This window comes from Solea solea, chromosome 5 (genome assembly GCF_958295425.1).
Source record: "Solea solea chromosome 5, fSolSol10.1, whole genome shotgun sequence".
NCBI lineage: Eukaryota > Metazoa > Chordata > Actinopteri > Pleuronectiformes > Soleidae > Solea > Solea solea.
This window is the reverse complement of record NC_081138.1, coordinates 21796650-21811644: the sequence shown is the minus strand read 5'-3', so window position 1 is coordinate 21811644 and position 14995 is coordinate 21796650. Positions and strand designations below refer to the sequence as shown.

Below are 14995 nucleotides of genomic sequence, written 5' to 3'. Positions count from 1 at the left end.
AAAGAGAAAGAGTGGGGGTGTGTATGAGGAAAATGAGGGGGGAAAGAGAGGAAGGACAAAGAGGGTGGGGGAGGAGGGCAATAAGAGGGGGAGAGAAAGAGAGATAGACGAGTTGGGGGGGGAGAAAGGAAGAAAGAGAAAATCATCTTTCGGGGGAAGAGAATCAAGGAGGAAAGATAAAGGGAGGAAAAGAGGGGGGGTATGTGTGTGTTTGGATGGGGGGGGGGTATCTGTGTATAAGGTGACACGCCAACCTTTTAATAAAGACCATAAGTCTTAAAGTCTTTTTCTTTCTGTGCAGAGAGACATTCATGAGACAATGTGAGGGAGACGCACACACACACGCACACGCACACGCACACACAGTATCCTGCTGTGAAAGCAGTCACACACACACACAGAAGAGGAGGTGTTTAGATCCAAATAAAATACAGTATCAAGTATTTGGTTTAAGCTTAAATTGCATTTTTTTCTCATTCAATATTTTCTTTTTTAAATATATGCAGATTCAGATATTCTAAATATTTAAAATATAGTTTATTATCTTACATTTCATTCATTGCCATTTTTGTGACACCATTTTTAATTCAACACTAACCCTATGCTGTTTTCTCCTGTAAAGTCTTAAAAATCCACCTTAATCCTTCTGAAAAGTACACATACATAAAGTTTGACAAATGCATTCATTCAAAATGTAGTCTACCGTTTGTGATTCATTATGTCCTGAATATCAAAGTACCGATCCAACTTTGTCCGTCATAATTTAAACTCTGACACATTTGCTTATCTGTTGATATTAAGAGCCAACCTGATTAAACAGAGTGGCCAAACTCATATCCAAAAAAAAGAAAGAAAAAAGGATATCAGAGTGAAGTGGAGTTTAAACGATGAGATAAAAATATCCTTATCTCTGCTAACAGCTCGCTCCATGTATGTGAGACATTGTAGGAAGATATTCAGTGAAATCTTAGTATCAGACAATGCACAATGATCATTTAGGAAGTCAAGGCAGGATTGTGACACTGAACAGCAACTGCTGTATAAATGCAATATGTACGTCAGTATAGAAACTGTGTTTCTATAAAAGACAGCAGAGTTTCCCACAGAATTAACTGAACCCATGGTGGGGGTGCACATGCAAGAACATTATAGCCTGAGTGACAATTTCACAGAGAGAGGGGAATACTTAATTTACTTCTTATTTACTTAGTAAATGTATGTACAATATAGCTGACACTATGAGATCTGGCTTGATCTGTGAGGATGTTTAGAACAAACAATAGCATAAGAATAGGACACTTTGACAAACACAAGGGCAAGGAAGAAAGTACTTTGAATGATGCTGCCTGAGCTACAATGCAGTAATGACGGAAAACAATAAGTCAACGTTCTCTTAAAGATATTACATTTCAGTCTTTATAATTAGTGGGAAAAACTGGGGCAGGTGAGTATAATGGCACTTTTCCATTATACAGTTCTAGCATGACTCAGCACAGCTCAGCTCTTTTTTCTGCTTTTCCATTGGTGATAGTACCTGGTGCTTTTTTAGTAAGGCGAGGTTCCAAGTGAGCTGAGCCGATACTAAAATGTGAAGTCCACAGACGTGCCAGCTACTGATTGGTCAGAGAGTATCAATACTGGAATAGTCATGAGCGTGACGTCCGACACAAGAATCAAACCGAACAATGCCGAACTGTAGATCAGTTAAAGACTTATTCAAAAAATCCTGAAAACATGCATTAATCTCCAAAATTTAGCAAGGACATTTCTAAAATCCTAATATAACAGGAGTCTGGTGTATTTAGCGACAGCACAGCTGAAAGCTGGTGATTGTGAGCCGAATCACAACCCGTTCTGCCATATTTATACTGATTCTAATGATTCAGTACACCGGAAATAACTGCTTTGTGTGTTTGTGTCGCATATAAAACAAAGTCTGATACCAAACCGAGTAGAGTTGAGCCATGCCGAGCTGAGCCGTGCTATTACTGTCATCACATGTCCTCTTTGGTCTATCCTTTTATCGAAAGCATCATCTTGTTGCAAACATTTTAGCCCTGCTGGGAATGAGACCCTTAACGCTGCATCGTTGGTGCCTCTTTTTCACCATTAGACTACACCACTAGTATAAAATACTTAAAGTAAAGTACATTCAGACAATCCCCAAACCCCACCACACGTACAGTACACACACCTTTCTGTGTCTCACTCCATGTAATTGATGCCAGTCTTTTGCCCTTTTGCCTTCGACGCCAGCAGGCAGAGGGGCTACCATAGAGGTGTCCGCTTCACCCCTACATAACAACCTTGCCTCACCTTCACACACATACATACAGCAACCCCACCATCACCACCACTCACACGCAAACACACATACTGTGTACACACACACACCTCTTCAGTTTGTCCCTATCATTGTGGGCACAGCAGAGAGAGAAGAAAGAGAGAGAAAAGCCTCAGGTTGGACTGAACGTGTATACAGTATGTGTGGAACTGGTTTTTTTTAGCAGCAAATATTTTCTATAAAGCTTAACTTCATATTATCCAGTATCATCAAATTACACAAGTCTGTAGTTTTCTTTTCTCCATGTTTTAGTGTTATTAGTGTCACAGCACAGGTGACGTCATCACAACCTGGAAGGTTCAAACAAACATTGACGGCGCTCATGACCATCTAAATAATGAGTCCTTACAATTCAAATGAAACACTGTGTCACTAACTTCTGACCAGGTTATTGTTCAAAACTTAAGTCCAACTTCTTCGAGGTGCCACGAGATAGCAATGCACTCATGATATAACAAAACACGATTTCAATAACAACACATTTTTAAAAAATGGGTGGGACACAAGATAATGATAACATAATCGATGAATCCGTTGATTATTTTCTTGATTAATCGAGCACTTGTTGGTCTGTAAAATGTCAGAATATTTTTGAATAATTTGGATCAAACCTGGAAAGGATGATGTTGCGTTATGTCCATAAACCAAAAATTATTTATTTGTTATATGGAGCAAATAAATCAAAAATATTCACATTTAAGAAGCTGAAAAAACAGATTATTTGTTGTAAATATTGAAAATAACTGATAAATCAATTATCAAAATGGTTGATGAGTAATTAAGTAATTGATTAATAATCGATGAATCGAATAATTGTTGCAGCCCTATTCTTTACCATGAAGAGTAGTGAAACCTATGGCTACTGTGGCACACAGTCAATCACCAGCACTAAAAGCTATTGAACTCGCGTCCTCTGTACCTTTCTCCTCTTCTTTCTTTTCATTTTTCACCACTTGTGTTAATTTGTCTGTAATTTACCCACTCTCCATTTTTTAAACATGCTCCACACTGGCTCCAATCCCACTCTCACTTCCAAGCCGTGCACAGAGCACTATTAAAAAATCATATGTTTATCAATAGGGTCACACGGTTGGAGTAGTGGTTAGCACTCTTGCCTTTGCAGCAAGAAGACCCAGATTCGCAAACCAGGTCAGAACAAGGTCCTTTCTGCCGTGCCCCCCATGACCCTCATGTGGAGGATAAAGCAGTAGAAGATGGATGGATGTATATCAATATATCAGATGGATATGTTATAATTTCCACTTAAAACACTATTTGATTTTCCACTCGTATAGATGCCCAGAAACAGTAGCTAAAATGAGCCCCTGTAACCCACTTCTTTCATCCACAGCAGCAGTATTGAACATTTATTCATGTTTGTAGCAGAGCTCATCAGTAAAAGCACATGAAAAAAAACATACAACAAGGTGAGTCTCATATTAGGCTGACTTCGTAGATATCACTGCACTTCATTGAGCCCCAACTCCCCCACCACCCCCTCTCCTCTCTCAGTCCCTCCCTCCCTCAGGCTACCTTTTCCTCCACTATTCTCGACATCGTTACCATAATCAGATAAGACAATTACCTAGGGAGCACCAGCATCCCTACAGCACCTTGCTCCTGGCACAGTGTGTGCATGTGTGTGTGTGTGTGTATGTGAACAGCTCGTGGCACTTGGAAACCCATATTCCTTTTGACTGTCTTTTTCAGTGTTTTGATCTTTTCCCACTGACAGATGACGTTTGTGTGTATGTGTGTGTGTGTGCGCGCGTGTGCAAGTGTGTGTCAGAGAAGTTACCCAGCTCCTTCATAGGGTAATGTCTGTATTGTGGCTGACAGGCTGTTACAAATTACCGCTGAACTGTGAGAATGTGTGTGTGTGTGTGTGTGTGAGAAAGAGAGAGAGAGTATTTAGGTGTGTGTGTGTGTGTATGCATAGGAATGGGAGTGTGTGAATAGTGTTGAGTGTCACAGATGATTATGTTCGTCTTATGAATGGTCAAAACAGATCATGTCACCGTACCGTTACGTGAAAGACAGCCCGATTCACAATAACACACACACACAAGTTACAAAACACCTCCGAGCCACAATAACACAACACTTTTAGCAAAGTGCCTACAAGCTATTTTACATGCCACGCAGAGCACCTATAGATACTATAGATAGACATGTCTGCCACAGGGTGCAGAGACATACTGACACATACTGTACACACACAACTGTAACTAACAACGGAGCCACAAGCAACACTGCTGTACATTTAGCAACACGTTAGACTGTCACATTACTGTACCAGGCATCAACACCACTGAGCCACCATGTCACATTAACAACACACACACACACATTTGTGCAGCAAACCCTAACACCTCAACCATCACGACTAAATGCTAATCCAAACCCTTACCTAAATCAAATTCTAACCCTAAAACCAAGTGTTAATCCTCAAAAAGCCCTTTAATCATTACGTTACCAATCCTGTCGTCACCGACACTGATGGGTCAGAATGCTTTATTGAAAACTTAATTCACTCCAAACACGCAGTTAAGTTATCCTGAAAACACTGTAAGAGCTGGTGAGAAGACAAAAAATGAAATAAAAATGTTTTTACTCACATAAACATAGGACTTATATCCCTTTAACTCTTTCTTTAACTCCCTTGTAATGCTATTTCGGACAACCTCTACTGCAGTGCTAAATATTTCTAATCAAACATACACCTTTACTGCAAAACTGTTTCTTGATTAATTGTGCATATAAACCAACTGTAATAACTTGAAATGATATGTTTCCTTGTAAAAGAGTTAACCGTGCAATGAAATCATACATAGGGTGATGCTAATTACGTAATAATGAAGTGATGCTAGTAGCATAACATTCACATGAAACTCTATAAAGTACTAAATAAGATTAAAAACAACTCATAACACACATAATACTTAATAAAACATACACAGACCTTGTGCCCTTGTCAGCCAGGTGCTAAAATAAACCACGAAAAGTGCTTGAGGCTCCGTTTGCAGCCTTAATTGGGACTACGTTTATCTCGTTTTTTCTCCTACTTCCGGTATTTTAGCATTTCAAAATAAAAGCAGATGACCTACCACAATAAAAGTAAGACCACATTTTGGTCATTTACACCCCACGACCCTCATATGGAGGATAAAACAGTAGAAGTTGGATGGATGGATACATACCGGTAAGCAGAGAAATAGAGCTTTGAGCCCATATACTTGTCATTACGTAGCCCTCAGGACTTCCGCGGAACAACCGTCCAATCACAGATAAGATTCACCAGCACGTCCCACGTTTGTGGCTTCAGCTTCTCAGTACCATAATTCCTAAACTGTTAAAAAACTGCCTTATATCAGAAGTGAAAGTTATCTTGGAAAAAATGGGCAGAAGCACTCACTCATTGAACATTTTTTGACAATTCACTACAGCCATAAAATCTAAATAAATCCTGGCGGCCTGAATATCATGATGGTCATAAGAGAGTTAAAGATGCGAAGACCAGACAAAATCTCCTCACTCACTCTGTATGGTTTATACAATACAAGAACACACACACACACACACACCGAGCATTTACATGGATCCTGGACACATCTCCTGTGATCATTTGTGATCAGATTTCACCTGCATATACATTAATATTTCCACATCACCATACCATAAATATTAACAATAAAAAACAAAACATCCTTGGCAGAGGTTCTAACAAATAAAAACACCATTATCAAGACAAAACAAAAGACAAAGACAAAAAGGAGATAAACACCCAGTAAAGGTACAATGGATTGTAGACTAAAGGGAGGTAGGCCGTATCAAATAATACAATTAAAATAAATAATAAATGATATAAATCCGAATAAATAATTTCTCTTCAGCAGGAAGGATTTTACTTTGAAACACCTGTTGAAACTGACAGCACAGCACAACATTTTAGGGGAATTAGAAATAATACAAAAATCATTTAGTTACAAAACTAGTCATGGTGACCAAGTTTTCACTCTAGTGGCCCTGGTGTTATTCAGAGATGCTGAAAGAGGCTGATTGTCCAGTGCAGTAATCTGTAACATGATCCTATTCAACAGTCCAAAAACACACACACACACACGGATCCATTCGGGGCCTCAACTCTCTCCACTTCACTTGCTGCCATTCTGGAAAGATCACAGAAAATTAAAGTCTTTTTGTCCACTATGGCCTCATGTTTCTAACTTCTGATGCCTTCTAAAATTCCTCATTCAGGTACCAGTTAGGTCAAATGGTGCTTAGGAGAAAAGGAAAGAGCAAACCATGGGAATAGAGCACAGAAATTGACATCCCGCTTCATCACTACATTTGGCAATCCCTCCAACGTGAACATAAACAGATGCATATTTAAGATGTAAAATAAAATAAGTGGATTTTATCACCATCCTTTCTTCCTCATACTGAAAGTGAATGTATCACCAACTAAATTTGACATTGCTGTTTTGTCCTAAAGAATCTGACAATAATAATAATCTACTGCAAACACTTCCAACAATGAAATTAAACCAACATACAAGTGTGGCACAACGTTACGATGTGCGAAACATCGCGATATCTGTCTAACTAAAGAAAACAAAAGTGCAGGATTTCTCTATTTATTCATAACATAGAAACAAAGTGCATAAACTCTATCTATGGAACGTGGATGGGGCATCTGTTAACGTAGCTTTCTGCCCCATTATCCCGCTGTAGCAAATCAGCAGGCAGTTTCCTAAGACCCGCCCATGGACAGAATCGAAAAACAAAAAAAACAAAAATTCCGATCATTGCAAACTAAAGTGTATTTTCAAACAAATAAAATACAATATTTTTCATCGATATTTTACCTGCAATATGCGTATTTTGATTTTGTGGTTCATTTTTGTTTGTTCAACTCATATAAAGTGTTTCATGGAAAGTGTTGTTTGATAATATTGACACAAATCTAATTCCATCAGCCTGACCAAGGTTGGAAACACCTTGACCCAGTGTTCTCCAACAAATAGAGATCTTCACATCCTTAAGATTTCTTACCTGTAAAACAAGGTGCGTCCATCTCTCCAGTGCCAGTCTGCCCTCCGTTCTGAAGCGGACGGTCTGCGTTGTCCCACCTCCAGGCTCACCGCGTCGTAGAGTGACAGCCTGTTCAGACACCATCACAGAAAAGATCAGCTGCTCTCCTGCGCTCTTCTCCAGCAGCATCCTAAGGGGACACAATTAAACACACTTACATAAGATGTGACAGTAAGGAGCTGCTGTAACATAACTCAAAAAAACACAGAATGTAGCTAGGACTCCAAACACCTGGTGCCGCGACACATAGTCTGACATTTACACACAGAATGTTAATATTTTACATGACTGCTGGGTTTTTGCTGCTGCACTTGGTGTGGACAGACTCGCACACCCTCCACGTGTCATATTAACCACAGTCACTGACATTTTATGGGAAATCATGGCTTTTATGAACCCGGAGCATTATACCTCATAAATCACAGGTAGATGTATGCATGGTAATGTATGTGCTGTATGTCTGCACATGCATGAGTGTGTGAGTGTGTCTGTGGGGAGAAACAAAGAGATACACTCAGACAAAAAAGGTAAGTAAACATAATTTACTGTACTGACAATTAGAGTTTTTTTTATATAATTTGATCTAGAGCATTTTTTTATTAAGAATGACAATAGTGGTTACAGTAAAAATCTTACACTTTAACCCTTAAAGGTTCCTTTAAAAAGAAAAAGTTTGTGAGATATTATTCATTATATATAAAGTATTTAGCCTTTTTTCAGGTTTCCAGTATAGTTTTGCCCTAAATCTAATATTTTATGGTCACATCTCAGCTCACAGATGGTCAGTCTGGTTAAGGGCTTTAATAACAGTTGGGAAAATGAATGATGAGAAATGTATTTTCTAAAATGCTTCTCATTGCCTCTGATGATCTTGACACGGACATGTACTTTCTTACATTCAAGAAAAACCATGGTAACCCTCAAATAATGTAAACAAGTGCATTGCTAGTTTGTAGAAATCCTGCCACTATATCGTAAAAACTATGGTGCGTAGGAACAGGTGTCTGAAGCTGTTCATTGTCCAGACGAGGAGCGGTCTGTGAGGGAGAGAGTGACAAAGAGAGAGGGGTGAGGAAAGATGGACAGAGGTGAGGGACAGAGACCTCCTTTCATCTGGCGTCTTTGATGGCAGCCACGATCGCCTCGACAACAAAAGACTGATGGCCAGTGACAGCCACAGATAGAGAGCGAGGGAGAGAGACATTACTTCCATTCACATGCATTCAGACATACAGGTGTCGTGTTCGGCAGAGCAAGACAAGGCGACGCGTCAGTCATCTGAATCCACACAGCCTCACAAACAGAAATCAGAGCGCCAAATAAAAATACCAGATTTGATCAAAAAAGACCAGATTTGATCAAAAAAGACCAGATTCAACTTTGTGGGGGTTAAACGTGACAGTAAAAATTGACATGAACATCCAGAATACAAAAGCAGACCATCAAGAATTCTGTATTCTCTATATTTGTAGTACATGCTAAATATGTAAATGTTGATATTATACAATAAACCAAAGTCATTATTTGTACATTGCCTTGTGGTACTAAAGTGAATTTCTAAAGTGTGATTGTGCTACGTGTTTAGAGCTGAGAGCTACAAGCTTGAAATAATTTCAATTTTATTTTGGCCACAAAACAAAAGGTATTCCCTTTACTGTCATAAAGGAGTAAAGAAAACCAGAACTAGTCAGAAGTAAGAAGCTAAAATTAGAGAAAAAAAACTCAACCCATTGAATCAATCATTAAAATAGCTGGCAATGATTTGCAGCCCTAATTTTCACTAACACATAATCATAGAAAACAGAATGGAAATGCTACTAAGAGTTGTTGCACATAGAGTTTTCTAAGGCAAAGCCTTGTACATATATGTGTGTGTATGTGTGTGTGTGTGTGACTGCAAGCTGATCCGAGTGTGTGAAACCCTGCACCCTCTCAGTCCTATGGAGCGTATCAGTCCACTCTCATCCCCTTATGTACACACGACAACATGTCTAAGTGGGACGTGACAGCCAGTTGTTGGCTAACGTTTCCCTGATTGTGACGCTGACCTGACCGGACATGACCTGCTTCATGTTGTTAGATCAATATCACTTTCTTGAAGATCATATTCAATATCATATGAGAGAGGATATCTGACTAAACATGAGCCAGCAGGAAGCTGGTTCATGTGTCCTCAGTTCCACGCTACACCGATCACTCAGCTCTTAATTATATTGGTCAATGGTGTTTCAGTGGTAGGGCAACTGGAAGGCTGAGGGCTCAATTCTTTAACCTCATGTTGCTCCTGACTCCCAACTGTGCCGCAGAGGCGATTGTTGTCAAATATGAACTGTGGTGTATTTACGTGTGCTAGAACTCGATTAGAACGTGTCACTAGTTAGTTCAGAATCAGCTGTTTATCACGGATGACGGACCGTCTTTACGTGATTTTCCGTATTCCCGTAGCAGCCTCCGCATTAAAACCTTCTGAGCTTCAACTGTTCTCTGCTGGAGGGCAGTGTCATTGTACACTGCGGTGAAATCGACAGTGATTGGACAAATGCGGCAAAATCGTCACTTCCAGGGAAGCTCAGCTTCCACAACAGTGGATGGTGGGGCGTGTGGGGGCGTGGACAGTGGGCTTCTGCAAGATGATTGGAGGAACTGTTTTTGAGGTGGAACCATTTTGTGATTGACAGCGTTGCAGAAACATACACGACAGCGGCGACTTTTCTGCCTCAGTCCTGTGTGGATTTGAGTGGCGTTATTTGCTCGGCGATATAGCCCATTTTTGTTTGTACACTATTATAGCATTTCAGTCATCCATAATTATCACGTTTCCTTGCTCTGGTTGTTTGTTTGCAGAATTTATAAAAGATTGTATGGATAAATAACTGGGCCTGAAATGAGCTTCCTCTGTTTCAAAGACCAGCAACCGTCACTGCTATGCTAGCAGCATGTGAAGATGTGTGATATCAAAAATGCTGCACACAGATGCATTGTATGAATGTGTGTGTGAATGGGTGAATAGCAGAAATGTGGTCATCAAGGCTACAAAAGTGCTGTATAAATACAGAATATTTAGCATTTCTGACCCTGTTCTAACACCAAACTACTGTCACATACACAAACATTATTGATAATTAATCCATCACATCTTCAGCAACAGAAATGAAGTCTGAAATTAAACAATACCATATTTGCCATGTTACTTGCAGACATCACAACATCTGCCATGATACTGTTTTGCTTCAATAACTGAAGCAGCCTGTGATCAGTGTGGAAAATATTATCTGCCAATTGAACACAGTTATATCAACTCACAATAAGCAGCTAAAATATGATTGATAATTTAAATAACTCCATTTAACTAAATAAAAACTTTAAAATTAAATGTGCATCAACTAAATCAATATATTGTTCCAGATATTTACATTTCTCGAGGTAGTTGCGGTGCTAATGTGTGTGAATCATGTCTTGTCTTGTATGTGAGCAGTGTAGTTCAAACAGCAAAATGATGGATTCTGACCCGAGACATTTGACACTGTGTGAAACAGTGATCTAATTTTTTGGACACTAAAAAAGACATGACTTACATCTCTCCTGGAAGGTTTGGTTTTATCCACAACACCAGGGTGAGCGAACCCAACGCTCCCAGTCTTTGTGAAGGGGGAGAGACCAGACATCCATTTTGGGCCGGCTGAAACAGAATGCTGCCAGGAACCGGCTCTGAATCGATAGCAGGTCCAGTCTCTGTTGGCGTCCCGGGAGGAGTGTCGTTACTGTTGTCAATTACACAGGGAGCCCTGATGGAACGCAGATGAAATGTGTTCATATTTCATGTTCAAGAGACACATGTTCTACATAGACTGTTGCGTGCTGTATAATTAGAACTAGCTTGATCTTCCCACCTGTGTGAGGGGAGCAGCAGTGAGGCGTACGGAGGTGTGGAGGATCTATGAGGGCACTCCTGGATGCAGAAGGCCTGATAACACGTCAGTAGCTCAGCGTGGGAGGAAGGTGACTGGCAGTAACTGCTGCGCTCTGGAACGCCACAGGTGAATCGAGGCGGAGACGTGAACACGGGTTTGAAAGCAGCGATGTTCTCCATCTGTGGGAAATGTCCCTGTAAAATCAAGAAGAAGGTTGCATAGATTCATTTATTCCATTTTAACAATTTGGTAAAGCCAGGAAAACTGTTATTCTATATTTTATAACGCAGGCTGACTCTAGCTCTCAGTTCAGGGACTTTGAAGACGTTGCATTTGAAAACTGATTACTTTCATCCAAGCAACAAAGGGTCCAATGGGTGTTTGCTTCCGAGCCCAAACTATCCCAGAATTCATTGCATCACTTCTACTAAAATGTTAAGCAGCTCCGATACTTTCAGTCCGCTGTAGCTAATGGAAAACTTGGACTTATTAAGGTATGGTAGTGATGAAATAATTGATTGAAAACTGTTATATTGTCTTTGAGTAGTTGTCTGTGAAGGTTCTCAGTCATTCAGGTCATGGTAGTGCTAAAAATGAAGGCAACTGGACTTCTGTTAGGCTCTGGACAACATAAATACTCACATGATTGTTATGTTGATGACCCCAACGACCCCACTTACCTGTGATGAAGCAGGTGTTAGACACAGGCTGAGGAAGAGGAGCAGGGAGCAGAGGAACCACCTCATCCTGGTGACACGTCCCTCTCTCTTGGCCTGTTCTTCTGTAAACCTTCTCAGGAGGAACATCCACAGAAAGTTGGGCCAGCTTTTCCTGTCCCTCATTATTTTAAAATCCCGTGCGTCTGTGGCCAACAGAATCCCGGTCACGTCTGGCTTCTCCTCGTCCTTTTCTTTCATCCCAGTTTTACCTCTTTCGGTCGAATGTTTTCTAATAACCCCGCTCTCGTCTCTACCACCGCTCTTCGTTTTTCCCCTGCCCCACGTTTGCCTCTTCTTTTGCAATGTCACTCTCTTCCCTCCTCCGCTGGTTTCCCGCTCTGCCTTTCCCGTCATCCATCCCTGCTCTTTGATGAGACAAGACTCTAAAACCAGATTCTCTGAGGTTTCCAGCATGGTCAAAGGGTCCTGAACCATGGGTAGGTATTCTGGAACATTCCTGGTGGGGAGCAAAGGGATTTTCAAGAACCTAGATTTCTTTTGAAAATCCTCCAGGAGTTCTTGAATAAGTGATGACTGTCATGGTTCCAGGGTTACAGGGACATTTTTATCCCTGGGGTGAGGCTACAAAGTTTAGCTCCCTGTTACACTGTACCACACACACACACCACAACCAAAGCCTTCACATGATAGGTAGGATTTCACAATCTAGAAAGGGAGAAGAGGAGAGGAGAGAAAGAGAGAGACGTGGTCAGACCAAAATCCAACACATGACAAATCTGAGGAGAGTGAAATGCCATGCAGGCTATTCCCAAACCAAAGCCTACACTATCATGTACAGCCTGATGGAGGTACAGTTCAATTGATACTGTTACATTGCTTTCCTCTTTTCTTCATTTTCTATTGAATTAAACATGTCCTCCCTTTTTTCTCCTCTGGTATCCGGCTTTCAGGTTTATATCCAGCTTTTTCACACCAGTTGCTTGGAAATTGAGGCTTAGGCCGAAGCTCTCTTCATTACAATACTTATCAGCATCCGTTTCACATTTAGAGGCACAGGAGAGAGCCGCAGTTTAGTGAGTTGAATGACACACACCTGCTCAGATACAATGTCCTTCATAACAACAACAACAAAAGGAAAGTCCAGATACAAATGTGTAAATCTATGCAGATATTACAACATTATTGGTTTACCTGTTGCTCTCTATCCACATCACAGACACACAACTTGTTGCTGTGGCATGAAAAACACGCCATCACCTGGTTTGTGTCCACACACCTGTGGGTCAGCAGCAGCAACCATCGCAGACGCAGCTCCAGCACCAACAATAATCCTCTGCAAACATGACTGGAGTTGTTGTAGCTGTTCACAATCCACACACAACTCAACTTGACAAAGCTCCCCTCGTTCTCCTCTCTTCTTTCTCTCTCTCTCTCTGTGCCTGAAGCTCACTCATTCAGAACGTGCTGCGCGCGCGGTGCTAAAGAGATTAGCTCGAGCCACCATCTGGCCGCCAGCAGCGCTCGCGGCAGCAGCAGCAGCAGGATACACGGGATACAAAAAAAAAAAAAAAAAAAGTCACGCAGACGCAGATTGCGCAGGTGAAGAGCAAGTTAAGTGAAACTTCAGCTCAACCTGAGAGAGAACAAACAACAACACAGCAACATGTACAGAACACACACACACACAAATACTGTCCATGACAGCGCGGGGTATCAATGTGTGTCTTCAATAATTACCTCCGCCCGCCTGTTTGTAATTCCCCCCCATATGCGTCTGGATTTCAGACAAGAGGCTCTTAAGAGAGGAAACAGAGCAAAGCTTCCATCGTCGCTAGGCAACGCAGATCTTCACCGTCCACTCAGAGACCATGTGGGCAGCATAGGTAAGTATTTATGTAGTCTATTGAATGTGAGGATCACCAAATCTAAGACGGCACAAAAAGTCAAAGCGAAGAAAGCAGAGTGCACGTGTAAATGTCATTTCATCAACAATAACAAAATCATAAAAGGCATTCAAAAATGAACAATTTTACGTCTGTGAAGCAATCTAAAGAACATTTTTATTTTATAATCTATGCTACAGATACAGTTTATTACCTCTACCAAGGAGGTCATGTTTCCGTCTGTGTTTGTTTGTTCATCTGTTTGTCTGTGAGACGTATAACCCAAAAAATAGAACAGTTTTTGATGATATTTCCGGGGGCTTGTAGGTTATGACCTAAGGAAAAATATTATTTGATTTTGGTGGTGATCCAGACACAAATCAGACACCAGGATTTTTATTTAAACCAATTATTATTTTGTGAGATAGGGGAGTATTTTGACACTGTGGGGAACTGTGCAATGTTTTGATTCTGACTTTATACTATTCATAGTATGTATAGTGTTGAGCGTTGTTGCCTGTGCAGCAAGAGGACCAGGTTTCATGACCCGGTTGGAACAGTTTGCATGTTCTCCCCGTGTTTTCTTGGGTTTTCTCTGGGTTCTCTGGCTTCCTCCCACAGTCCAAAAACATGCAGAGGTTAATTGGACTGTGAGAGTGAATGGTTGTTTGCCTCTATGTGGCCCTGTGATGGACTGATGACCAGTCCAGGGTGTACACCGCCTTTCACCCTATGTCAACTGGGATTAGCTCCAGTGGCCCCCGCGACCCTCATGTGGAGGATAAAGTAATAGAAGATGAATGAATGAATGCATTTGCACACTTTTGGTATCATTTCAACATAACTGGTGTGGGTATCTGTGAAGATAGCTTCCTCTGTAAAAGTGAGTGATTCATTTATGGTATGACTGCTGGGAATGTTCTAGGATCATATAAATTATTAGATGTGTTTATGTTTATGTGCCTGTGTGTGTGTGTGTGTGAAAATCTGTAGATTAAAGAAACGTAATCCCAAACTGTAGCCTAAATCATAAACATAAGCCACTTACGTTACATAGAGTATATCCTCGATGTTAATAGAGTT

The 14995-nt window shown here is 40.7% G+C and overlaps 1 protein-coding gene across 1 annotated transcript in view; it reads right to left on the bottom strand.

The window, feature by feature from the left end:
* Positions 1-12347, bottom strand: part of ush2a (Usher syndrome 2A (autosomal recessive, mild)) — a 197253-nt gene extending 184906 nt beyond the window's left edge. The window contains exons 1-4 of the mRNA XM_058630175.1: positions 12030-12347; positions 11329-11543; positions 11014-11223; positions 7400-7568 (exon numbers count right to left, since the gene is read on the bottom strand). Of these exons, the coding sequence (XP_058486158.1) occupies positions 7400-7568; positions 11014-11223; positions 11329-11543; positions 12030-12266 (831 nt within the window). The 5' untranslated portion in view covers positions 12267-12347. The remainder of the gene's footprint in view (positions 1-7399; positions 7569-11013; positions 11224-11328; positions 11544-12029) is intronic.
* Positions 12348-14995: the final 2648 nt, after the last annotated feature.